Source organism: Pseudophryne corroboree, chromosome 2 (genome assembly GCF_028390025.1).
Source record: "Pseudophryne corroboree isolate aPseCor3 chromosome 2, aPseCor3.hap2, whole genome shotgun sequence".
Lineage (NCBI taxonomy): Eukaryota > Metazoa > Chordata > Amphibia > Anura > Myobatrachidae > Pseudophryne > Pseudophryne corroboree.
In genome coordinates this window covers 814,011,208-814,038,445 of record NC_086445.1, presented here as the reverse complement: position 1 = coordinate 814,038,445, position 27,238 = coordinate 814,011,208, and the positions used below count along the sequence as shown (strand labels likewise).

The following is a 27,238-nucleotide window of genomic DNA, read 5'->3' as shown; positions in this document are numbered from 1 at the left end:
CTACCTCTGTGTCTTTCTGTTTTTACCCAGTTTTGTTCTATTACTGTTGTTCTAATTGTAAAGCACACCGGAATATGCTGCTCTATATAAGAAACTGTTAATAAATAAATAATTTAAACCTTTGAAAGGTACAGAATGTTATGTGCATTTGTATATGCAAAAGTAGATAAAAACAGTATACAACATAAGATCCATGTAATGTTTACAACCTTCTCCCTGGGAACCACGGGTCAAAAAATACCTGCTTTGATTGTGTGCATAGGTCATAAATGTTCAGTTGAGTCCTGAGACATAAAGCAGATGTATTAGCAGACAGTAACGTAGGCATGAAAAAGGTTTACGCAAGTGCCTGACGTTTTGATTAGCTTTGTCAGAAATACTATGATTACAGCCCCTTTCTCCATTCTATAGTAGTTCATATAGACCTTCACATAAAACATGGAAATGCCTACATGCGATTCTTCTATGGCAACTATAGTGGTTGGACACCAGTATATTAAGCCAAGAATCCCATTGGCTGCCATTGTGGGTCTGCTCATTTTAAAGTCACAAACGATTATCTTATACTTCTTAGTTTGATATGTAACAAAATGATCTATAGGAGCACACTTGCAAGTCTGTAAATACCTGGGAAGGATACATAATTCACCTTTAAAAGGTATACATCCACAGCAACATCGAGACTTTCCAATTCAATGGAATATTTCCATTCCCTTTGGGTAAATGTGATGATGCAACAAACTATGTAATGTAAGGATTTCATGTATGTAAGAGGACAGTCTGCCACATAACAAAGCAGAGCTAGACAAATTTTCGACCTGGCACCTGGACTTTCTGGTGGAGAAAGTTCCTCATCAGCCCCAGTAGAGATTCATGGGCTTTCCATTGCAGTCAGCGGCAACTAGTGTTGTACACTAACTTGCTTTAGCATGAGGTTTGTGCCATATTGCCTCCTGTACTCTGGGGAGAGACAGAGGTATTAGGCTTAGATACCTCTGTCCTCCTTCATCTGTGTTTTGCGGACATTTGTGGTTCGGCTCCGGAGTCAGCAGCATGAATCTACAACATCAGTCACCCTGGACTGAAGTACACAAAGGGCTCAGGTTATGAGGAAGAATGAGGCTAAAGGGGGGTACACACGTAGAGATCAGTGCTTAAATTCTAAGCAATCTTACTAGATTGCTTAGAACTTAAGAACGGATCGCTCTGTGTGTATGCTCCACAACGATAGCGATGCACGGCCCCGTGCGTCGCTAATCGACGGTGCTAGATTGGCACAATCTAGCAGGTCGCTCATTTCACCGCTGGCTGAAATGAGCGCCCCTCCACGTCCACCCCGCCCTCGCTCAGCACACATCTTGCTGTGCTGAGTGGAGGGAGAGATGTGTGCTGAGAGGTCACTGATAAATCGCTCAGCACACAAATATCCCCGTGTGTACAGGGCTTAATAATGTAGTGGGGAGGAATTTGGAATATTGATTATATCTACCCCCTCCCCAAAATGACAATTAGAAGAAATGCACTATTTTTTAAAACTAAATTTTAATCCCCGAAAAAATAAGTCAGTCACAGGATTAAAACATCTTCCAAACAAAACACCAACTGTACATTAAAAATGTTACATAGCCATCCAATGATGTAAAGTTCCAAGTAACATGGAAATATGTAAGGTGCAGTTAAAACGAATTCTATGGAGAAAAACAAGTGAAAGCACAAAGATGCACGAACAAGTTGACTGTAACAAATGGGAACTGCCAAAATATATTCAGATCTCAGTAGTGTCAATGTATGGTACTCGGCAGCGGTCACTAAGGCTTATGCCTTGGGGTCAACAGCATTACAATACAAAAGGAAATTAATAATTTGTTTATATAGGATGTATCATAGCAAAGTGTACCACCAAGTATAGTTTACCATTTAATTTGTATACATACCTGTCACTTAAGGGGGGGAAATAGGATTTTAATTACCTACCGGTAAATCCTTTTCTCGTAGTCCGTAGAGGATACTGGGGTCCATTTATTACCATGGGGTAGAGGCGGGTCCACTAGGAGCCATGGACACTTTAAGAATTTGATAGTGTTGGCTGGCTCCTCCCTCTATGCCCCTCCTACCAGACTCAGTCTAGGAAACTGTGCCCGAGGAGACGGACATACTTTGAGAGAAGGATAGATAAGGATAGTGGTGAGATTCCGAACACACACACACACACACACACACACACACACACACACACACACACACACGGAAAGCCAAGCTAACCTAACCAAACTTGAAAACAGGAACAGCAATGGCTGAACCAACATTGCAGGAAGAACGAAGCACTGGGCGGGGTCCCAGTATCCTCCACGGACTACGATTTACCCTGTAGGTAATTCAAATCCTATTTTCTCTTACGTCCGAGAGGATACTGGGGTCCATTTAGTACCATGGGGATGTACCAAAGCTCCCAAACCGGGTGGGAGAGTGCTGAGGTTCCTGCAGAACTGATTGACCAAAGTGAAGGTCCTCAGAGGCCAAAGTATCGAACTTGTAGAACTTAGCAAACGTGTTCGAACCTGACCAAGTAGCTGCTCGGCAGAGCTGTAAAGCCGAGACACCCCAGGCAGCCGCCCAGGAAGAACCCACCGACCTAGCAGAGTGGGCATGTACAGATTTTGGACATGGCAAACCTGCCGTGGAATAAGCATGCTGGATCTTAAGCATGACCCAGCGTGCAATAGACTGCTTTGAAGCAGGGCACTCAATCTTACTGCTTTGAAGCAAGGCACCCAATCTTATTGGGATCAAACAGCGAGTCCATTTTTCTGTGACGAGCTGTTCTCTTCACATACACCTTCAAAGCCCTCACAACATCCAAAGACTTTGAAGTAGCAGAAGTGTTGGTGACAACCGGAACCACAATAGGTTGGTTGATGTGAAACGCAGACACAACTTTAGGAAGAAATTGCTGACGAGTTCCGAGTTCAGCTCTGTCTCATGGAAAATTAAATAGGGACTATTATGAGACAAAGCCCCCAATTCCGACAGACGTCTTGCTGAAGCCAAGACCAACAGTGTGACAGTCTTCCACGTAAGATATTTTACGTCCACCGCCTGTAACGGTTCAAACCAGTCCGATTGGAGGAACTGCAGCACCACGTTGAGATCTCAAGGTGCCGTTGGAGGCACAAAGGGAGGTTGGATGTGCAGAACACCTTTCAAGAACGTCTGGACCTCAGGGAGAGAAGTCAAATGTTTTTGAAAGAAAATGGACAAGGCCGAAATCTGGACTTTTATGGAGCCCAGGCGTAGGCCCACATCCACACCTGCCTGCAGAAAAAGCTGGAAACGTCCCAGATGAAAACCCACCACGGGACAATTTCTGCACTAACACCAAGAGAAGTATTTCTTCCAAATACGATGGTAATGCTTAGACGTTACCCCCTTCCCGGCTTGAAATATAGTCGGATTGAGTGTCTTGTTAAGCAGAGAGGCCATTCATGTTGATCTGTGGATATTCCCATCGACTTGTCAAACACCTGAACACCTTCGGGTGAAGGCCCCACTCCCCCGGGTACAGGTCGTGTCTGCTGAGGAATTCTGCTTCCCAGTTGTCTACACCCGTAATGAAGACCGCCGACAACGCCACAACGTTTCTTTCTGCCTAGGAGGAGAATTCTTGACACCTCTGACCTTGCTGCTCTGCTCTTTGTTCCGCCCCATCAGTTTATGTACGTCACTGCCGTCACATTGTCCGACTGGACCTGAATGGCCCGATCTTGAAGAAGATGTGAGGTCTGCAGAAGGGTGTTGTATATGGCCCTGAGTTCCAGAATGTTGATTGGAAGGACGACTTCCTGACTTGACCATCTACCTTAAAACTGCAGTTCTGAATTCCGAACCTCCGACCCTTGACGAGGTGAGAAGTCTGTAGCCACCACAGAAGGGAGATCCTGGCTTTTGGCGAGAAGAGGCCACCATGTTCCCCAGAAGGCGAATTCATAGATGCACAGACAACCAGGTTGGCTTCAGGACGTCCCGAACCATTGACCGGATCACCACTGCCTTTTCCAATGGAAGGAACACTTTCTGCGACTCTGTGTCCAGTATCATTCCCAGGAATGGGAGCCTCCTTGTTGGCTCTAGGTGAGATTTCAGAAGGTTCAGAATCCACCCGTGATCCTAGAGGAGTTTGGTTGACGGCGCCTTTATCAGGAGATCGTCAAGGTACGGAATTATGTTCACTGCCTGCTTGTGGAGTATAAACATCATCTCTGCCATCACCTTGGTGAACACCCTCGGGGCCGTGGAGAGACCAAAGGGCAGGGCCTGGAACTGGTAGTGACAGTCCTGCAGTGCAAACCGTAGATAGGCCTGACGAGGCGGCCAGATCGGAATGTGAAGGTACGCATCCTTGATATCCATAGACACTAGGAATTCCCCCTCCTCCAGACCTGAGATTTCCGCTCTGAGAGACTCCATCTTGAATTTGAACACTCGTAAGTACGGGTTCAAAGACTTGAGGTTCAGAATCAGTCTTACCGAACCGTCTGGTTTCGGTACTACGAACAAGTTGGAATAGTACCCCTTGTTGAGCAGATGAGGTGGAACTGGAACAATGACTTCAGTCTGTTTTTAGATGGCATACTGTAAAGGTATACTTGCCTTTTGTGAAATTGGCAAGCCTGATTTGAAGAATCTGTGAGGTGGGAGCTTTTGGAACTCCAGTCTGTAGCCCTGGGAAATAAGATCCATGACCCAGGGATCCTGTCAAGAACTTGACCAGATTTGACTGAAGAATTGTAGTCGGGCTCCCATCTGACAGCCTTCCAGGCATTGCGGTCCACTGTCATGCTGAAGTCTTTGAGGAATCAGAGCCTGGGCTCTGGTCCTGAGCACCTGCAGTTGCTGGCTTGTGTGGTTTACCTCCTGCGCCGCTGGGAGACAGACAAGCATCTCTGGATTTACCCTTGAACTTGGCAGTCCGAAAGGACTGTAACTTAGAAGCTGAACAAGTCTTCTTGGTTTGGGGGGTTGCGGAAGGAAGATAGGTATACTTACCCGCAGTAGCTCTGGATATCCATTTGTCTAGTTCATCTCCAAACAAGGCCTCTCCTGTGAATGGTAGGCCTTCCATGCCTTTAATGGAGTCCGCGTCAGCAGTCCACTGGCGTAGCCACAAGCCCCTGCGTGCCGACACTGCCATAGCGGTGGTGCATGCTTTAAGCAAGCCTCTCTCTTTTATGGTTTCCACCATAAAGTTGGCAGAGTCCTGTATATGCTGCAGGAGTAAAACACCCCCCCCTAGACAAGGAATCTAACCACTCAATTAGGTTACCTGACCATTTTGCAATGGCTTTTGTGATCCACGCACATGCAATAGTGGGTCTTTGGGCCACCCCACCAGCTGTGTACAATGATTTGAGTGTAGTCTCAATTTTACGATCAGCCGTGTCTTTAAGGGAGGCTACACCAGGAACAGGCAATACAATTTTTCGTGAAAGCCTAGAGACTGTTGTGTCCACTATCGGTGGATTTTCCCATTTTTTCCTATCCTCCAGAGCAACCTTTTAGGGATCTGAAATTTCTTATCAGGATTAACGCACGGTTTTTCAAACAGGGTATTCAGTTCCTTTGACACAGGAAAAGTGACTGAGGACTTCTTTTTTACATTAAAATAAGATTCCTCACACTCCTCTGACACCTTTATCAGAAATATGCAGGATATCTCTGATAGCCTCTATTCCCTGTAACAGAGCTGCATCCCCCCAAATCCACCTCACCCTCCTCCATGTCTGACCTGTCAGCGTCAGACTGCAGGATATGGGCCAGAGATCGTTTTTGCGGACATATGGGAGGGGATTGAGACGCTGTTTTGTAGAAAAAGTGGAGATCATTCCTTTCAGAGAATTAACCCACTCTGGTTCAGCCCCGCCATTCTGTGAACCCTGAGTACCCAGTAGTGAGCCCCCTGGTGAAGAGGAACACCCTGCTGTATAAGAAACACACTCTTTGCCTGACATAATGTAAATGTGACAGCACACACGATGTGCTGCAGCTTATGCCACAGCAGCACAGAGGAGCCAGGAGAGCAAGGGTTACAGAGAATTTGCCCCTCACTTGCTGGTGTGTGGGTACTAGGGCTAATAAATACAATTACCCCATAGCAATGTCACATGTACATAGAAAGCTCTATCTCAGTCTCACTCAAAAAGTTCAGTCAGAATTGAGAGAGGAGGAGTTAGGATTGCAGATGGGAGGAGTTGGGACTGTAGAGGGAGGAGTCAAGATTAAGCAGTAAACTGCCCCCCCTAAAGAAAAGTCTAGATCCGTCCCTGGAGAGACACAGAGTTGTTTGGAGCCAGCCCCCCACCGCGCCTTTACCGCTGATGCCAAGCTTAGCCGGGTCGCAGACTATGTACCCTGACAGGGGACTTAGTACACTAGTAATCGTTCCCCCCCTGCTATGACCCCCTGGTACCGATGAGGTAATTTGGAGTCACACTGGAGGAGCTGCGCGTCCCTGTCAGTCAGCGTCTGTGTCCACTACAGAGGGAAAATGGCACTGGTGAGCTGCTGGACCCTCTTATAGTGAAGCCCCGACCCTTCAATGGCGCACGTTCTTCTGACTTGTTGAGGAATTTGGTGCTTAAAATGGACAGAAACCATTTTAAGGCTGTGTTGCCAGTATGGGTACCGTGTACAGTGTACCGAGACGCAGTTGTTTACTGTGTCTGGAGACGCATTCCACCCTGTTTAGAAGCTGTGTGTCTCCGTACTCTCGTGCCGCCAAAATGGCCTGCGCCCCGCTAACCACTAACCTAATCAGTACTACCACTCTTCATTCTTCTGGCTCTGTTAAGGGTGGCGGCGTGCTGCGAGAATGTACGCTCGCCGTGGTGGGGCTTGCAAATAGTTCCCTCAGGAGATCAGTTTCCTGTCAGCGTGGAATGGGACCATTAACCCTTCAAGAGGTTGCGCCATTCCCCCCCTAAGTCCCACGAAGCAGGCAGGCTGGTGCCAATCAGCCCTGCCTGAAAATAACAAATAAAAGCAGAAAACTCTTCAGGAGCTTCCTCCAGTGTGACCGGCTCCTCCGGACACATTTTCTAAACTGGGTCTGGTAGGTGGGGCATAGAGGGAGGAGCCATCCCACACTATCAAATTCTTAAAGTGCCCATGGCTCCTAGTGGACCTGTCTATACCCCGTGGTACTAAATGGACCCCAGTATCCTCTAGGACGTAAGAGAAATACACATTTTAAAAAGGTCTCCTCCATAGTATTAAATTTACATATTAAGTTCATAGTGTGAGAACTATGCTGCTTTCCACTGGGAAATGGAAGAAAGACCATCAGTAGAGGTGTTTTAGGCCAATACTTCCTCTCCAAGACCATACTTATTACAGCACGTACAGGTACAACACAGATTATCTGGCACCACTTTTAATATGGGCTCAGTTATGCTGTAGGGTAGAGTTAGGCTGTGGGAGGCTTGATTACCGTGGGCGGGGGAGTAAGGCTGGAGGAGGGCTGCGTTAGACTGTGGTTGTGTTCGTTTAGGCTGTGGGAGAGTCATGCTGCGGGAGGTTTAGGATTAGGTGGTGAGTGGTGGGAAGTTTAGCCGCTGGGATGCTGCTGTATGTATCACCTATCAAGCAAAATGCATAATCTGGCACAGTGCTGGAACCAAGGGTGCCGGATTATCGGTGGTGTACCTGTGTATATGCAATAAAAATCCTGTATATTTCATGGCAGGGATCAATCTTAACAAAAACATTCAAATAAATAATGTACTTCATTTGCAGCAAGCTGCTAGAATAACAGAAAGAGAAAAACTCCCCAGAATACACATGCCAAATTTTCAGTACAAAAATCCCACTGCATTCTACAAAAATGTGTTTATGATTTTATAGAATTGTACACTTAGGATGTATAGAATTGTACACCAATGTTTTCACATAAACAAAGATTAAAGCTCAATAGATCGTCAAGAGTTTGAAATGCTTGAAACAATACAATATAATTGAAAAATATTTAAAAAGTTAGCAATTTCTTTAATTGCCACTTCACCTGTACGGAACCATAACAGAACATTTTCCATCACGTCTTACAAGACAAGATACAAGAAAAACACAGAATAAAAAAAATATGTTTAAAAAAGCATCATGACAAAGCAAAGAGAAAAAAAAATATTTTCAATGCCATCTGTACAGTGTTGAAGAGAGCCTATTTTCTCTCGATTGACCTTGAACGGCTGGAAAAGAAAATCAGAAAAAAAATGTTTGCACACCAGAGAAAATTGTCAAACTAACAGAAAATTACTTCATTCTATTTGTTCTGTGTTTATTTAAGCCTAACAAAGAGCTGTTCCATCAGTTTCAATGTTTAAGGAGGAATAACCCATCAAATACCTTCTTGATCTAGAAAAGGAACGAGATGGTTTATGATTCCTCTCCCTGGACAGAGATCTTTCTTTCCGATGTTCTCTAGAAAGGGACCTGAAGAAAAAAGAACAGAAATTAAATGTCACCTCTCTGTTTCAGAAGATCAGAGCTCCAGCATTCAGTTCTATTTCCCAGCATTCTGACACCAATAAATGGAACTTGTGAAACTTGGAAATGTAAGTACAAAATGCCTGAAAGGCATAACACTTGAAAACCAGAACCACTTTCAACTGGTTCCCATCCCATGCAACTTTTTTCTAACCAATGAGGATTTCTTTAGATAACCAAATAATTATGGACATCAAATAGCTAAACTGGTTCAAAATTAGTCTTTATTCAACCAAATTGCCTACATGTTTGAACACAATAAAAAAGCAACAAAAGTCCACTATATTTTATGTACTCCATCTACAAATCAGAACAGAATGTTAAAGAAAAAAAAATAGGATTTTAATTACCTACCGGTAAATCCTTTTCTCGTAGTCCGTAGAGGATATCGGGGTTCCATTTAGTACCACGGGGTGTAGACAGGTCCACTAGGAGCCATGGGCACTTTAAGAATATGATAGTGTGGGCTGGCTCTTCCCTCTATGCCCCTCCTACCAATCTCAGTCTAGGAAACTGTGCCCAAGGAGATGGACATACTTTGAGAGAAGGATAGATAAGGATAGTGATGAGATTCCGAACCAGCACGCACAACAAGAGTAAAGCCAAGCTAACCAAACTTGAAACAGGAACAGCAACGGCTGAACCAACATTACTTAACTAAATAACAGTGCAGTAAAAACTAAGCACGAGTGGGGCGCCCAGTATCTTCTACGGAATACGAGAAAAGGATTTACCGGTAGGTAATTCAAATCCTATTTTCTCTTACGTCCTAGAGGATAATGGAGTTCCATTTAGTACCATGGGAATGTACCAAAGCTCCCAAACCGGGTGGGAGAGTGCTGAGGTTCCTGCAGAACTGATTGACCAAACTGAAGGTTCTCAGGGGCCAAAGTATCGAACTTGTTGAACTTAGCAAACGTGTTCGAACCTGACCAAGTAGCTGCTCGGCAGAGCTGTAAAGCCGAGACACCCCGGGCAGCCACCCAGGAAGAACTCACTGACCTAGTAGAGTGGGCCTGTACAGATTTTGGACACGGCAAACCTGCCATGGAATAAGCATGCTGGATCGTAAACCTGATCCAGCGTGCAATTGTATGCTTTGAAGCAGGACACCCAATTTTGTTGGGATCATAAAGAACAAACAGCGAGTCCATTTTTCTGTGATGAGCCGAGCTGTTCGCTTTACATACACCTTCAAAGCCCTCACAACATCCAAAGACTTTGAAGTAGCAGAGGTGTCGGTGACAACCGGAACCACAATAGGTTAGTTGATGTGAAACGCAGACACCACTTTAGGGAGAAATTGCAGACGAGTTCTAAGTTCAGCTCTGTCCTGATGGAAAATTAAATAGGGACTCTTGAGAGACAAAGCCCCCAGTTCCAACACACGTCTTGCTGAAGCCAAGGCCAACAGTGTGACGGCCTTCCACGTAAGATATTTTACGTCCACCTCCTGTAACGGTTCAAACCAGTCCGATTGGAGGAACTGCAGCACCACATTGAGATCCCAAGGTGCCGTGGGAGGCACAAAGGGAGGTTGGATGCGCAGAACACCTTTCAAGAATGTCTGGACCTCAGGGAGAGAAGCCAATTGTCTTTGAAAGAAAATGGACAAGGCCGAAATCTTGACTTTTATGGAGCCCAGACGTAGGCCCACATCCACACCTGCCTGCAGAAAAAGCAGGAAACGTCCCAGATGAAAATTCACCGCAAAATAATTTCTGCTCTCACACCAAGAGACTTATTTCTTCCAAATACGATGGTAATGCTTAGACGTTACCCCCTTCCTGGCTTGGATCATAGTCGGGATAACCTGGTTAGGGATCCCTTTCCTGGTTAGAATCAGCCGTTTAACTTCCATGCCGTCAAACGTAGCCACGGTAAGTCCTGATAGACAAACGGGCCTTGTTTCAGAAGATCCTCGCAAAGAGGTAAAGGCCACGGATCTTCGAGGAGCATCTCCAGAAGGTCCGCGTACCAGGCCCTTCTTGGCCAGTCCGGAGCAATGAGTATTGCTTGAACCTTTTCCCTTTTTATTCGCTTTAGAATTCTTGGAATCAGAGGAAGTGGAGGAAACACATACACCATCTGATAGACCCATGGAGTCGTCAGGGCGTCTACCGTCACTGCCTGTGGATATCCCCATCGACGTGTCAAGCACCTGAACACTTCCGGGTGAAGGCCCCACTCCCTCGGGTGCAGGTCGTGTCTGCTGAGGAAGTCTGCTTCCAAGTTGTCTACTCCCAGAATGAAGACCGCTGACCACGCCACAGCGTTTTTTTTCTGCCGGGAGGAGAATTCTTGACACCTCCGACATTGCTGCTCTGCTTTTCGTTCCGCCCTGTTGGTTTATGTACGTCACGGCCGTCACATTGTTCGACTGGACCTGAATGGCCCAATCTTGAAGAAGATGCGAGGCCTGCAGAAGGGCGTTGTATATGGCCTTGAATTTCAGAATGCTGATTGGAAGGATGACTTCCTGACTTGACCATCTTCCTTGAAACTGCACCCCCTGGGTGACTGCTGCCCAACCTCTGAGGCTTGCGTCTGTGGTTAACAGAATCCAATTCTGAATTCCGAACCAGCGACCCTCGACGAGGTGAGAAGTCTGTAGCCACCACAGAAGGGAGATCCTGGCTTTTGGCGACAGACGGATCCTTTTGGTGCATGTGAAGATGCGATCCGGACCATTTGTCCAACAGATCGAGCTGGAAGGGTCTTGCGTGAAACCTTCTGTATTGAAGTGCCTCGTAAGCGGCCACCATTTTCCCCAGAAGGCGAATGCATAGATGCACAGATATCCGGGTTGGCTTCAGGACATCCCGAACCATCGACTGGATTACCAATTTAAAACGGAAGGAACACTTTCTACGACTCTGTGTCCAGTATCATTCCCAGGAATGGAAGCCTTTGAGATTTTGGAAGGTTCAGAATCCACCCGTGATCCTGGAGAAGTTTGGTTGAGAGACCAATACTGTCCAGCAACCTTTCCCTGGACAGTGCTTTTATCCGGAGATCGTCCAGGTACGGAATTATGTTCACTCCCTGTTTGCAGAGTAGAAACATCATCTCTGCCATCACCTTGGTGACCACCCTTGGTGCCGTGGAGAGACCAAATGGCAGGGCCTGGAACTGGTAGTGACAGTCCTGAAGTGCAAACCATAGGTAAGCCTGATGAGGCGGCCAGATCGGAATGTGAAGGTACCTGATATCCAGAGACACTAGGAATTCCCCCTCCTCAAGACCTGAGATTTCCGCTCTCAGAGGCTCCATCTTGAATTTGAACACTCGTAAGTACGGGTTCAAAGACTTGAGGTTCAGAATCGGACTTACCGATCCGCCCGGCTTCGGTACTACAAACAGGTTGGACTAGTTACCCGTGTTTTGCAGATAAGGTAGAACTGGAACAATGACTTGAGTCTGCACCAGTTTTTGGATGGCATGCTGCAAAGTTGTGAAACTGGCAAGCCTGATTTGAAGAATCTGTGAGGTGGGAGCTTTTGGCACTCCAGTCTGTAGCCCTGGGAAATAAGATCCATGCCCCAGGGATCCTGGCACGAACTTGACCAGATCTGACTGAAGAATCGTAGTCGGGCTCCCTCCTGACAGCCTTTCAGGCATTGCGGTCCACCGTCATGCTAAAGGCTTTCAGGAATCAAAGCCTGAGCTCTGTTCCTGAGCTCCGGCAGTTGCTGGTTTGCGTGGTTTACCTCTTGCGCCGCTGGAGGATGTAGAAGCACCTCTGGACTTGCCCTTGAACTTGGTTGTCAACGGACTGCAACTGAGAAGCTGAATACGTCATCTTGGTTCGGGGGCTGCGGAAGGAAGATACGTAGACTTACCCGCAGTAGCTTTGGAGATCCATTTGTCTAGTTCCTCTCCAAACAAGGCCTCTCCCATGAATGGTAGGCCTTCCACACCTTTCCTGGAGTCCACGTCAGCAGTTCACTGGCATGGCCACAATCCTCTGCGTGTCGAGGTGGTGCGTGTGTTAAGCATGCCTATCTCTTTTATGGCTTCCACCATAAAGTTCGCAGAGTCCTGTATATGCTGCAGGAGCAAAACAACATTATCTGACCATTTAGCAATGGCTTTTGTGATCCACGCACATGCAATAGTGGGTCTTTGGGCCACCCCAGCAGCTGTGTACAATGATTTGAGAGTAGTCTTAATTTTACGATCAGCTGTGTCTTTTAGGAAGGCTGAACCAGGGACAGGCAATACAATCTTTCGTGAAAGCCTAGAGACTAATGCATCCACTATGGGCGGATTTTCCCATTTTTTCCTATCTTCCAAAGGAAAAGGAAAAATGAGATTACATTTTTTAAGGATTTGAAATTTCTTATCAGGATTAACCCATGGTTCTTCAAACAGGGTATTCAATTCCTTTGACGCAGGAAAAGTGATTGAGGACTTCTTTTTTTACATTAAAATAAGATTCCTCACACTCCTCTGAGACCTTATCAGGAATATGCAGAACATCTCTGATAGCCTCTATAAGAGCCTCTACTCCCTGTGACAGAGCTGCATCCCCCCCCTCTGAGTCCACCTCCCCCTCCTCCATGTCTGACATGTCAGCATCAGCGTCAGACTGCAGTATATGGGCCAGAGATCACTTTTGCGGACAAATGGGAGGGGGTTGAGATGCTGTTTGGGGGACTGAGTCTCTGTTCATAAACTCATCCACAGTCTGTTTTAAGTATTGCGTCTCTTTCTCATTGTGGGACAATTTTATAGAAAGAGTGGAGATCATTTCTCTAAGAGAATGAACCCACTCCGGTTCAGCCCCGCTATTCTGGGAAGGTGCACTGCCCTGAGTACCCAGTAGTGAGCCTCCTGGTGAGGAAATACAACCCTTCAAGAGGTTGGGCCCCCCCCCCCGCCCCCTAAGTCCCACAAAGCAGGCAGGCTGGTGCCAACCAGCCCTGCCTGAAAATAACACACATATAAAATAAATGCAGAAAACTCTTCAGGAGCTTCCTTCAGCATGACCGGCTCCTCCGAGCACATTTCCTAAACGGAGTCTGATAGGAGGGGCATAGAGGGAGGAGCCATCCCACACTATCAAATTCTTAAAGTGCCCATGGCTCCTAGTGGACCCGTCTATACCCCATGGTGCTAAATGGAACCCCAGTATCCTCTAGGACGTAAGAGAAATAGTATATTCCCGAAAACACAGAGAGAGCTTCTCCTTACAACAATTCTCTCAAATATACTGTAGGATAAACTTTGAACATAGGGATAACCAAGGGACACAACAATTCTATTATGCATAAGGATTTGTACCTATGAACTAGCTCAGACAGACAGCATTTTGTCAAGAGCAAAACAAAAAGAACCTTACCTACTACGGCTACGTGAAAAAGCTCCTTCTCCTTTGTGATATAATACAAAAGAAAAAAAAAAAGCTGAAAGGAATTTCAGCATTGACTGCAGACCACTCAATGGTTTTCCAAAATCTGCTCAATGAAGGACCCAATTTATACCTATGTAAGATATAAAACCATCGCTACCACCTAGAAGGATTGGGAAGAGAGACGGCAATTGGACATGGGAGGTCATGCCGAGTTGATCGCTCACTAGCAACTTTTTTCAGCACTGCGATCAGGTTAAATCTCGGCAAAACTGTGCATGTGTATGCACCGCAATGCGCAGGCGTGTCGTACGGGTACAAAGAGGAACGGTGCTGGGCGATGGATTTAACGAAGAATCCATTCGCACAGCCGATAGCAAGGTGACTGACAGAGGGCGTTTATGGTTGTCAACTGACCGTTTTTTGGGAGTGTTTGGAAAAACGCAGGTGTGTGCAAGCATTTGCAGGGCGGGTGTCTGACGTCAATTCCGGGACCAAAAAGACTGAAGTAATCGCAGCGGCTGAGTAAGTCCAGAGCTACTCAGAAACTGCAAAAACTTTTTTGTGCCGTCAGCTGCAAAAGCATTTGCACACTTGCAAAGCGAAAATACACTCCCCCATAGGCGGCAACTATCTGATCGCAGCGCTGCAAAAAGTTGCTAGCGAGCGATCAACTCGGAATGACCCCCATTGAACCAAAGCCAGAATTCATATCCGCTACAGTGCCCTTACTCGGCAGCCTACAAACTTTGGACTGTTTACCCTGAACACCACTCGTGAACCCAGACTGGCTTCAAGAAATCAAAATCATGCAAACCAGGGGGCCATAGCAAAAAAAAACCAAAAAAAAAACATGGAAATTTAGTAAACTAAAATCCTAACAAATTTAGCTTGTCTGATTTGGTAAGAGGAACATTTGTCCCATACTAATACCCCTTATCCACTAGCTCCTTAAAACACAGGTAAATGTGCAGGGGCGCGCATTTACCCGTGTTTTTCCCTAGTGGAAACGGGTCCCATGGCAAATTCCCGGATCAAGTGATCCGGGAATCCTACCCGGGTAGCTAGCCGGGTTGAACACGTGTTCAACCCGGCCAGCTGTCTAGTGTGAACGGGAGCTGTGTCCCGTTCACAGTGTATAGGGAGGGCGGCGCTGGGAGATCATGTGATCTCCCAGCGCCGCCCCTGCCGCGTCACTAGCAGCGTCACCAACCCGGCAACATGCCGGGTTGGTGAGCGCTGCTGAAAGGGGGCTGCAGCACGGGTTGCAGCCGTGTCAGGCGACACGGCTGCGACCCGTGCTTATAGTGGAAAAGGGGTATAAGTTAGCTGTATTTATGATGGGTTAGCATGATATAGATTCCAGCATTTAAAGATGACAGATTAGTTAAGTAAATTAAGTAAATGAACCAGAATAGGCAAACACAAACCTGTTCCGTACAGCTCATACATGGCTCACACAAAATGATTTCTCTATCACCCATAAATTTCTATAATTTCAAACAATGGGGCAGATGTATTAACCTGGAGAAGGCATAAGGAAGTGATAAACCAGTGATATGTGCAAGGTGATAAAGGCACCAGCCATTTAGATCCTAAATGTTAATTTACATATTGGAGCTGATTGGCTGGTACCTTTATCACCTTGCACATATCACTGGTTTATTACTTCCTTATGTCTTCTCCAGGTTAATACATCTGCCCCAATGTCATTTACCTTTGAGTTTATGCACAGCCAGCCTTAGATTGATTAAAAAATAAAAATAAAAAGACCTTACAAAAGTTGCTTAAAGTCTTATCTAAACCAGCAGAAAAATCTGTATAAGCAGGAGAAAACTTACTAGTTTTTTGTGTTTCAACAATCTAGAAATGGTGAGGATGCCGGACTGGTGGCCAAGTTGAATTTGTTGAAAAGGTTTTGCCAGGTGTTGCGTTGAATTTAGATGGTTTGCGAAGGGGGATGTTGTGGTTTTCCTGCTTTTTTTGCTTAGCCGTAGGCTGGCGCTGCAGTTGTTGTGAAGACATTTTGACAAAGTTAACAGCCATGTTGATTGGCCGGTAATGTGTGGGCTCTGAGGTGAGCCGCTGACGAGTTTTGGCTAAGGCTGGAGAGGAGGAAGGCTGAGTGGACAGAATGCTTGGGAACCAAAGGGCGGTGCAACCTGATGACTGGCCATGCCTGGGTCATGTGATACGACACCAGCCAAGCTGAATGGGGCACGCTGGTCACTTGACGCTGGTAAGGCTAGTTGACTAATGTAGACCCAGAGGGTGGTGAGAAGAGACATGATGGTGACTCTGTAACGGGTTTCATTTTTATTAGATGGACCAAAGGCACACACAAAAGAAATAAATACAAACAAAAACAAAGAAAGCAAAAACAAGGCTTCAGTGTAACAATCTATTTTTTTTAATTCCTTGATTGGGTACAAGGAATGGAGTCACAGTGCACTGTGAGCAGCAACGCTCAATGTTATCTTTCAGCTATTCAGTGGAATAAAGACTATGTACTTGAAAATAGAGTTATGGTAGACTTACCATTGTTAACTCTCTTTCTACGAGGTACATTGGTTCCACAGGAAAACATCAGGGTGTAGAGTGGATCTTGATCCAGAGGCACCAACAGGCTAAAGCTTTAGACTGTCCCAGGATGCATTGAAGCCTCCCCTATAAACCCCGCCTCCAGGCACTGGGAGCTCAGTTTTGTAAATTAGTCCAATGCAGGAGCAGACAAGAGAGAAGGCAGATGTTAGTCACATAGAACCACATTCTCACGACAGGAGAAGGTACCAGCTGCTAATGCCATAGAAACCCAAAGAAGCTAGGTGCATCAGGGTGGGCGACCTATGGAACAAATATACCTTGCAGAAAGAGTTAACAATGGTAAGTCTACCATAACTCTATTTTCTGCAGCAGGATACATTGGTTTCCACAGGAAAACATCGGGGATGTCCTTAAGCAGTTCCTCATGGGTGGGGGATGCGTCTTAGCGGGTATGAGAACCTGGCATCCAAAGGAAGCATCCTGGGAGGCGGAAGTATCAAAGGCATAGAATCTAATGAAGTGTTCAGTGAGGACCACGTTGCCACCTTGCACAATTGTTCTGCGGACCGCCACGGCGGGCCGCCCAAGAAGGTCCAACAGACCAAGTAGAATGGGCTTTTATAGCAGCAGGAGCTGGGAGTCCAGCCTGCGCATAAGATTGTGCAATCACCATTCTAATCCATCTGGCCAAGGTTTGCTTATTGGCAGACTAGCCAAGTTTGTGAAAACCAAACAGTACAAAAAGGGAATCTGACCTCCTGGTAGAGACAGTCTTCTCCACATAAATACGGAGAGCCCTTACCACATCTAAAGAACGCTCTTTGGAGGACAAGTCTGCAGAGAAATAAGGGCGGAACCGCAATCTCTTGGTTAAGGTGAAAAGATGACACCCCCTTAGGCAAATAACCCGGTCGAGTTCGTAGAACTGCCCGATCACTGTGAAAAATCAAATAGGTGCTTTGTCCTGTTGTTCACCCTAAGTCTGACACCTGTCTTGCCGAGGCAATAGCAAGCAAGAACAGTACTTTGGCCGTGAGCCATTTAAGGAGCGCAGACTCAAGAGGTTCAAATGGAGACTCTTGCAGGGCTTTCAGTACAACAGTTAAATCCCATGGAGCCACAGGAGGGACATAGGGGGTAATTCTGAGTTGATCGCAGCAGGAACTTTGTTAGCAGTTGGGCAAAACCATGTGCACTGCAGGGGAGGCAGATATAACGTGCAGAGAGAGTTAGATTTGGGTGTGGTGTGTTCAATCAGCAATCTAAATTGCAGTGTAAAAATAAAGCAGCCAGTATTTACCCTGCACAGAAACAAAATAACCCACCCAAATCTAACTCTCTCTGCACGTTATATCTGCCTCCCCTGCAGTGCACATGGTTTTGCCCAACTGCTAACAAAGTTCTTGCTGCGATCAACTCAGATTTACCCCCATAGGGAGGCTGAATCCCAAGTACGCCCTGAGTGAAAGTTTGAATGTCAGGTATAGACGCAATTTTTCTCTGAAACCATACCAACAAGGCAGATATGTGAACCTTGAGGGAGGCCAGACTGAGACCTAAGTCAAGGCCTTGTTGCAGAAAAGCCAGAATTCTGGATGTTATGAATGTAGAGACATCATATTTCTTATCAGCACACCATGTGAAGCAAGAATTCCAAACCCTGTAATAAATCCGGGCAGAGGCCGGTTTGCGGGCTTTCAACATAGCCTGAATAACCTCCTCAGAAAAACCTTTGGCCCTCAGAAGTGATGATTCAAGAGCCACGCCGTCAAAGCCAGTCTGGCCAGGTCTGGATAGAGACAAGGGCCCTGTACAAGGAGGTACGGGCTCTGAGGAAGCAGAAGGGGGTTCTCTGTGGACAGACACTGCAGGTCTGAGAATCAATGCCTTCGAGGCCACGCTGGGGCGACTAGAAGTAGTATTGCTCCTTCTTGTTTGAACTTCCGTAGTACCCTGGGCAGGAGTGGCACTGGAGGGAACACGTAAGGCAGCCGAAAGTTCCATGGAACCGCTAGTGCGTCCACGAATGCTGCTTAAGGATCCCTTGATGTTGATCCGAAGACCAGAAACTTGTGATTGTGTCGAGACGTCATCAGGTCTACGTCTGGTAAGCCCCATCTGTCCACTAGGAGTTGAAAGACTTCCGATAAAGACTCCACTCTCCGGCGTGCATGTTCTGGCAACTGAGGAAGTCCGCTTCCCAGTTCAGGGCACCTGGAATGAACACTGCCGATATGTCTGGCATATGGCGTTCCGCCCAACAAAGGATTTTTGACACTTCCATCATTGCCAAGCGGCTTCGAGTGCGGCATTGATGGTTTATGTATGCCACCGTGGTGGCGTTGTCTGACCGTACTTGAACAGGCCTGTTCTGTACCAGAGGCAGGGCAAGTGATAACGCTTTGAATACTGCCCTCAGCTCCAGAATGTTTATTTGGAGGAGTCCAGTGACCCTGAAACAAGTGTTGCTCCAACACCACACCACATCCCCTCAGACTGGCATCCGTTGTCAGCGTGACCCAGTCGAGGATCCAAAAGGGGCGGCCCTTGTTCCGATGAGGTTGGCCGTCCCATTTGGAAAGGATTAACCTCTGTAGTGGGCGGGAATGAAATTGAGCGTACTCTACCATGTCGAATGTCGACACCATCAGGCCAAGCACTTGCATCGCCGCATGTATCAACTCTCTGTGGCGATAAAAGAAGCATCTTATCCTGTCCTGAAGTTTCAGGACCTTTTCTGAAGACAGAAACAGCCTTTGACTGTGTGTGTCCAGAAGTGCCCCCAGGTGCACCATGCTCTGAGCTGGGACCAGCGAGGACTTCTTCCAATTGATAAGCCACCCGTGGGCTTGCAGGAAGCTTACCGTCAGTTGCAGATGACCGATGAGGACATTGTGGAAATTTGCCAGAATCAGTAGGTAATCCAGATACGGCAGGATTCTGATCCCCTGGCGACGGAAATGTGCCGTCATCACGGCCATGACCTTGGTGAAGATCCGAGGAGCCGTAGCCAGTCCAAATGGTCGAGCCTGGAATTGAAAGTGTGGGTTGCCAATAGCAAACCGCAGAAACTACTGGTGTGACGTGGCAATAGGTATATGCAGGTATGCATCCTGTATATCCAGGGATACCATATAGTCTCCGGGGTCCATAGCCAGTACAATTGAGCGCAGTGTTTCCATACGAAACCTGGACACCCTCACAAACTTGTTCAGGGATTTAAGGTTGAGTATAGGCCGGAATGACCCATTTGGTTTCGGGACTAGGAACAGCGTTGAGTAATAACCTCTGCCTCTCTGGGACTGAGGTACAGGCACAACCACTCCTGTACTCAGGAGGGAACTGACACTCATTTGCCAAGCTTGTGCCTTTAACGGATCCTAATCTAGAACCGTGGTGCAAAACTGGTGAGGGGGACATCTCATGAAGGAGACAGCGTACCCATGAGAGACAACTTCCAGCACCTATGTGTCTGAAGTGTTCTTTAACCAGACCTGGGTGAACTGCAGAAGTCTGCCTCCCACCATGGGGTCCCCCAGGGGGAGGCCTGTACCATCATGCAGCAGGCTTGTCTCTAGAAGCAGGCTGACGGGCTGCACAGGATTGTTTTGCCTTGGGCTTTGTGGTTTTGTGAGCACAAGATTGAGTCAGGTATGCTTTCCCTTGAGGCCACAAGGAACGAAAGGTGGTATCTTTTGCCTTCTGTGCAGAAGGATAAGTATTTGGGAGGAAAGCAGTCTTAGCAGCTGCTAACGCAGACACAATGTTACTGAGGTCTTCACCAAACAAAATGTCCCTATTGAAGGGCAGTACCTGCAAGGTCTTTTTGGAGTCTAGGTCCACCTTCCATGACCTCAGCCACACAATACGGTGGACCAGGACAGACGTAGTTGACACCTTGGTCGCCAGCACACCTGCCTCAGAGGACGCCTCCTGAATGTAATAGGCGGCAGGTGGTAATGTGAGATGGGTATTGTCTGGCACTGTCAGGTATATCCTCGGGTTGCTCTTCCTCTAATGCCTGAACCCACGCTTCAATACCTTTTGCAGCCCAGGAGGCAGCAATAGTGGGTCTATGCACAGCTCCTGTAAGGGAGTAAATAGATTTCAGGCAACCCTCCACATGCTTATCTGTTGGTTCTTTCAGTGAGGTGACCGTGGTGACAGGCAGAGTTGATGACACCACAAGTCGGGTGATGAGAGAATCCACCGGTGGTGAATTTTCCCATTGACTACATAAATCTGCAGGGAGAGGATAGTGAGCCAAGGCCCATTTATGCAAAGGGAATTTCATCCATGGAGTAGACTAGGGTTCCCTTCTGATGTCCACTAAATGGTTAGAATGGGGTAACATAATTTTAACCCCTTTCTGCCATTTAAACGAATCAGTTTTCTGTGCCGCAGTAGTGGAATCATCATCAGAGATTTGTAGGATGTGTTTAATATCAACCACTAAGGCAGAGACATCAATCTGCAAGGGAGAATCCTCATCAGTAACACCAGATTCAGTGTCTGACAGGACCATATGCTCCCCCTCTTCTTCAGCTGAAACATCAGAGAGGTATGTGGACTGTGAAGAGGAAATAGCCCGCTTAGATGACCCAGAAACATGAGTGTGACCTGGAGTGGATTTCTGTCTAACCAAAGACTGATTTAATTGCTGCAGCTGGTTAGATAAATTTTCCGCCCAAGGCCGATTAACCATAGTGACATGCTGTAGTGGAACAGGAGCTCCCATGGGGCGTAAGGTGTTCTACCAGAGTAGCCAGTAGGTTTGTGAATGCAGCCGAGGGTGGCTCCTGAGTAGACCCAGGAGCTGCAAACTGGCAAGGAGGTGTATGACACATAGTACACAGACCATAGTAAAACACTTCCCCCTCTGGTAAATCCTTGGAGCATACTCTGCATCATGCAGGAGCTTCCACTGAATTACTGCCCTTTCTGTTAGACTTTATGGTACAAATGCAACAACAGAGCGACTTAGTACGATAAAGCCAGACAAAGTACAATACCTGCTAATACATCCGGTATAATGGGACTGAGTACACAGTATAATATACGTATACATACTGTGTCGCACTATATATATGACCCAGACTCGCCTAGTCCCTCAGGGTACAGAATATAGTGATAGATATATCTGGGAAACACTAAAAGTGAAACCACACAGCAGATACAGGCACACACAGTCACAGGCAATGCAGAAAATATTACAACAATAAGGCTGCACTGGATTAGAATATACATACAGCACGGTCCTAAACCGGAGGTGTATATTAGAATACTCGTACAATATATTCTATAACAGGTACACTTTTTCTTAACTAATGCTGACTGTATAAAGACATGCAGAATACTCAAGTGTTTGTAAAGTCACAGCGCTGTATACAGGCGGCTTTACAAGGGAGACCTTGTCCTGCAGTCCCGGAGACCAGCCGCAGCTATGCTCAGAAGATGGCGTCCAGCAACTCAGTCAGGGAGTGAGGGAGAGTGTGAGGCAGCTCCAGGGCAGGAAAATCTAAATCAGAGATGGCGCCCTGGGCCGAGGGAGGGGCTACAGGTCAAGTGCCACCTACCCTATGCTGGACTTCCCCCCTGGGTACTGTGAGTCTTATTAAAGGGGGTGTTAGTACACCTGACCTGTACTCAGATGCCCTGGTGGTATAGTGGTATCCCTGCACGGAGACAGTGTCCACACCAGCGCCGTGACCCGTCTCCCTATGTCGCGGACGGAACACGATTTAATGGCAGGTTCCGCCTGGGGAACCCTCTTACCTTCTCCCCACAGCAGCCACATGAACCAGGAGAGCGCCTGTGACTGTGTGCCTAAGCCGGAGAGTCTCTGCCGCAAGTACCCAGGAACAGAGCCGCGGGAGCATGCAACAACGCTTGGGAGGTGATGGAGCTGCAGTGTTGAAGTGTCACTCTGACACACAGCGCTGATAGCCCAGCGAACAAATCTTCTTATACCCCTTTCAGACAGAAACAGAAATTACCGGGTGAAACAGTTCCACACAGGGATGGATCTAGACTTTTCTTTAGGGGGGGCGGTTTACAGTTTAATCTTGACTCCTCCCTCTACAGTCCCAACTCCTCCCATCTGCAGTCCTCTCTCAATTCTGACTGAACTTTTTGAGTGAGACTGAGATAGAGCTTTGTGATTGTTCTATGTACATGTGACTGTGCTATGGGGTAATTGTATTTATTAGCCCTAGTACCCACACACCAGCAAGTGAGGGGCAAATGCTCTGTAACCCTTGCTCTCCTGGCTCCTCTGTGCTGCTGTGGTATAAGCCCGGAGAGCTCTCTTCTGCTCAAAAGTGGGCGTGGCTATGACTGTGTTAGGGGGGGCGGTCGCCCCCTTCGCCCCCCCTAGATCCGGCCCTGGTTCCACCCGGTAATTTCATGAAACACACGGGTCCTTTTTCTTTGTGAAAGGGTCGACCCGGGTTGTAATTCATGGTACTTCGACCCTGGAATCTGCCAGGGTCGGAGACACGGGAATTTTGACCGGGTTGATCCTTTCAAACAGACAAAATACACATTTTTGCCTGGACTTTCAGACTTTTCTGTCTGAAAGTGGTATGAGCAAGCTTTTTTTCAGGGCTGCCCAGTGCAGCCCTCCTGTTAGGTGACCTGCTGCTGCAGGCACCAACTCAAAACTGAGCTCCCAGTGCCTGGAGGCGGGGTTTATAGGGAGGTCCCAATGCTTCCTGGGACAACCTAAAGCTTTAGCCTGTTGGTGCCTCTGGATCAAGGATCCACTCTACACCCTGATGTTTTCCTGTGGAAACCAATGTATCCTGCTGCAGAAATATATGTAGTTAAAATCAAAATGAGTAAGCATGGGAATCGTTAGTGGGCCTGGACTTAGACATAATAAAAGCTGCACACCAATATATTCAGTTAAAAAGCAGAAATATTTTATAAAATGTAATCATATCTTAGGTCGCATTAAATATCCAAATAACACAAAGAGATGAAGGGGGTAATTCCAAGTTAATCGCAGCAGAAATTTTTTTAGCAGTTGGGCAAAACCATGTGCACTGCAGGGGAGGCAGATATAACATGTGCAGAAAGAGTTAGATTTGGGTGGGTTATTTTATTTCTGTGCAGGGTAAATACTGGCTGCTTTATTTTTACACTGCAAATTAGATTGCAGATTGAACACACCAAACCCAAATCTAACTCTCTCTGCACATGTTAAATCTGCCTGCACTGCAGTGCACATGGTTTTGCCCAACTGCTAACAAAATTCCTGCTGCGATCAACTTGGAATTACCCCCGAACTCATAACAGAAGTGTGCTTCTGTTACCAATGCCTCACTCACTAACTGGTGCATATTTGCTGAGAACATAATCAGACAATGGCCCTCATTCCGAGTTGATCGGTCGCAAGGCGAATTTAGCAGAGTTACACACGCTAAGCCGCCGCCTACTGGGAGTGAATCTTAGCTTCTTAAAATTGCGACCGATGTATTCGCAATATTGCGATTACTAACTACTTAGCAGTTTCAGAGTAGCTCCAGACTTACTCTGCCTGTGCGATCATTTCAGTGCTTGTCGTTCCTGGTTGACGTCACAAACACACCCAGCGTTCGCCCAGGCACTCCCACCGTTTCCCCGGCCACTCCTGCGTTTTTTCCGGAAACGGTAGCGTTTTCAGCCACACGCCCCTGAAACGCCGTGTTTCCGCCCAGTAACACCCATTTCCTGTCAATCACATTACGATCGCCGGAGCGAAGAAAAAGCCGTGAGTAAAAATACTTTCTTCATAGTAAAGTTACTTGGCGCAGTCGCAGTGCGAACATTGCGCATGCGTACTAAGCGGATTTTCACTGCGATGCGATGAAAAATACCGAGCGAACAACTCGGAATGAGGGCCAATACTTCATTTCACTCAAGTACCTTAGGGATGAAAGTAAGCAGAAACTCAAAATGTATTTAAAAAAAAAAAAAAAGAGATAGAGGAAAACTCATTGACAAGAATAAATATAAATTAAACAGATTATATATATATATATATATATATATATATATATATATATATATATAGTGTTCACTGTAGGCTATTTTAGCAGGGCGCTGCGCCCTGCCCGATTTTTTAAGGGCAAAACCCGCCCTGCCCTTTCTGCGGCGCCCTGCTAAAACAGCCGCCCGCTTTCTGCCCTCTCAGTGTCCATTCAGCCCTCAGCATCCATTCACGCTGTCAGAGAGCTTGGGGGAAGCCCAGCACCTCCGTAGGTGCTGGGCACGCCCCCAACAGTGACGGTGCCGGCCGTCCACACCCCCGTCTGTGCACTGAACCGCCCACTTGCATTACGTGCAAGTGGCCAAACCCCCTATTTTCATGACCACGCCCCCTTTTGGCGTGCACGCACTTGTGCCCCTCACGGACCCGCGCCCTGCCCGTCCCCTAGAGTGTATACACACACACACATACACCATGCATTAGTGTGCTGATCAAGAGTTCTGCTGATTACAGCAGCAGTTACATTTTGGGTGGAGAAAAAATAAAAGTTACTCAGTGGGTCTGATTATTTATTCATTACATAACAATGATACCACTTGTCAGGCTCCTGTCTGAGCACGTATAGTTATCTTTATCTTCTATGACAAGTGCCTTACGGTGAAGTAACATGCATAAGGCAATGGTGATTAGAACAGCATAACTAATGTCTGCACTACATTTAAAATATGTATATACAGAACAAATATGGGAAAATCTAGTAAGCAGCTGTCAGTTAAATGAGATGATTAGACACTCGGACACTTAACTAGCAAACAAACAATACTTAGTTGTACACTAAATAACACCATATAGTTACATCATACCTGCGCCTCGGTGGTGGTGGACTCCTCCTGCGATAATCATCCCTAGGTCGTCGGTTCCACGATGGTGGCGGTCCACGATTCCTACTTCGTTTCTCACCATTGGATAATTCTACTCTAACTCGACATCCACACAAAGTTCTAGAGAAAAATCAAAATAAAAAAAATGATTCCACAAACCAGATAAGGAATAAATCCAAAATGCTCTGTGACATGTTGAAATCTATTTCAGACGAAACCAACAACATTGCAGTCAAAAACTGCATTTTCAAAACACACTTCTTATTTGTAAGTGATTAGATGGACCTAAGAAGTCCAAATATGTATTCAAACATCTACATTAGCAAATTGATTCCAAGTATGTAGACACTAGCTACAGCCAGCCCAAAGAATAGCACCTAATTATAATATAATCATAAGCAGAATAAATTAACATCTATAAAATAAGTTTGTGTTCTCAGGGACAGAAAAAACATCAGCAGGGAAGTCTTTAAAGTTAACATTGAAATGTATCTAGTTTTTGTAAGGGAATTTCCTCTATATCTATGGTACAAATAATGTCAATAATGATGATCCATTTACACTATGCAGAAAGTGAAATGAGAAACTGTGCACAGTTCTGAAAGAATGAAAGAAATTACCGTCCATCTAATTCTCTAACTGCATCTGCTGCATCTCTAGGATCTTCAAATTCTACAAAGGCAAAGCCAGGGGGGTTCCTGGCAACCCACACACTACGGAGAGGTCCATAGTAGCCGAATGCCCGTTCCAATTCTGTCTGGTTGCCATTGTTACCCAAGTTTCCAACATAGACTTTGCAGTCCAGCGGACAGGAGTCACGATGCATGGCTACAAAATAAAGAGGGATATTCAGAACATTGAATTCACCAATGTTTGACAAGCAGAGGAGTTCAAAACAGCTTTCTCAGAAATAAGCCAATTATTCATGAAAAAATAAATTGTCACATAAGTACATATACATTGGAAAAAAAAGAAACACCTCTGTACAGAACCCATGTGTTTATATAAAGCTTTACAGAAGAAACATACTCTAGACCAGCAGTCGCTTGCAAGCGACGGGTAGCTCGACCCCTGCTGGCTGCTGCCCAACTTCAGAGGGAGTCCACAATTGACTTCCCCCGAAAGTCCGTAGCGCTCCTCCACCGCCGAGGAGACAGACACTAGAGGTCATACTTGACCTCTAGCTTCTGTCAGGCAGCACAGCGCTATAGCTACCTGGAAGTTCCAGGAGCGCTCAGCGCTGGCGCTCCTGGAACTTCCATTACACCCCTGACAATGAGCATTACACCCCTGACAACAAGACCCCGGGCAGCAAACATTAGAACCCTGGTAAATAGACCCCATGCAACGAAAATTACACCCCTGACAACAAGCATTATACCCCTGGCAACAAGCATGACACCCACAGCATTACACCCCTGGCAACAAGCAAGACATCCAGAGCATGAAACCCCTGGTAACGAGCAAGAAACCCCTGGCAATGAACGGGAACCCCTGACAACGAGCATAACCCTTGGCAATGAGCAAGTAATTTAGAAGTAATTAGAAGCCTTACTGTGGGGCACAATGTGTCACTGGCATTACGGTGTGTGGCATAATGTACCATAGGCACTGCGGTGTGTGGAATAATGGGCTTAATTCAGAGTTGATCGCAGCAGCAAATATGTTAGCAGTTGGGCAAAACCATGTGCACTATGGGGATGGGGGGGCAGATATAACATGTGCAGAGAGAGATAGATTTGGGTGTGGTGTGTTCAAACTGAAATCTAAATTGCAGTGTAAAAATAAAGCAGCCAGTATTTACCCTGCACAGAAACAAAATAACCCACCCACATCTAACTCTCTCTGCAAATGTTATATCTGCCCCCCCTGCAGTGCACATGGTTTTGCCCAACTGCTAAAAAATTTCCTGCTGCGATCAACTTGGAATTACCCCCATGGTTTTGCCCAACT

General features: G+C 46.5%; 1 protein-coding gene across 2 annotated transcripts in view; it reads right to left on the bottom strand.

The window, feature by feature from the left end:
• Positions 1-1,523: 1,523 nt before the first annotated feature.
• LOC135049797 (serine/arginine-rich splicing factor 3-like) overlaps positions 1,524-27,238 on the bottom strand; it is a 54,915-nt gene continuing 29,200 nt past the window's right edge. Inside the window, exons 2-5 of one of the 2 annotated variants that reach the window (XM_063955672.1) lie at positions 25,906-26,113; positions 25,268-25,405; positions 8,395-8,481; positions 1,524-8,237 (exon numbers count right to left, since the gene is read on the bottom strand). In XM_063955672.1, the coding sequence (XP_063811742.1) occupies positions 8,210-8,237; positions 8,395-8,481; positions 25,268-25,405; positions 25,906-26,111 (459 nt within the window). In that variant the 5' untranslated portion in view covers positions 26,112-26,113 and the 3' untranslated portion in view covers positions 1,524-8,209. Of the gene's footprint in view, positions 8,238-8,394; positions 8,482-15,729; positions 16,187-25,267; positions 25,406-25,905; positions 26,114-27,238 lie in introns of those variants that run through there. The other variant, XR_010241479.1, reaches the window with a different exon arrangement.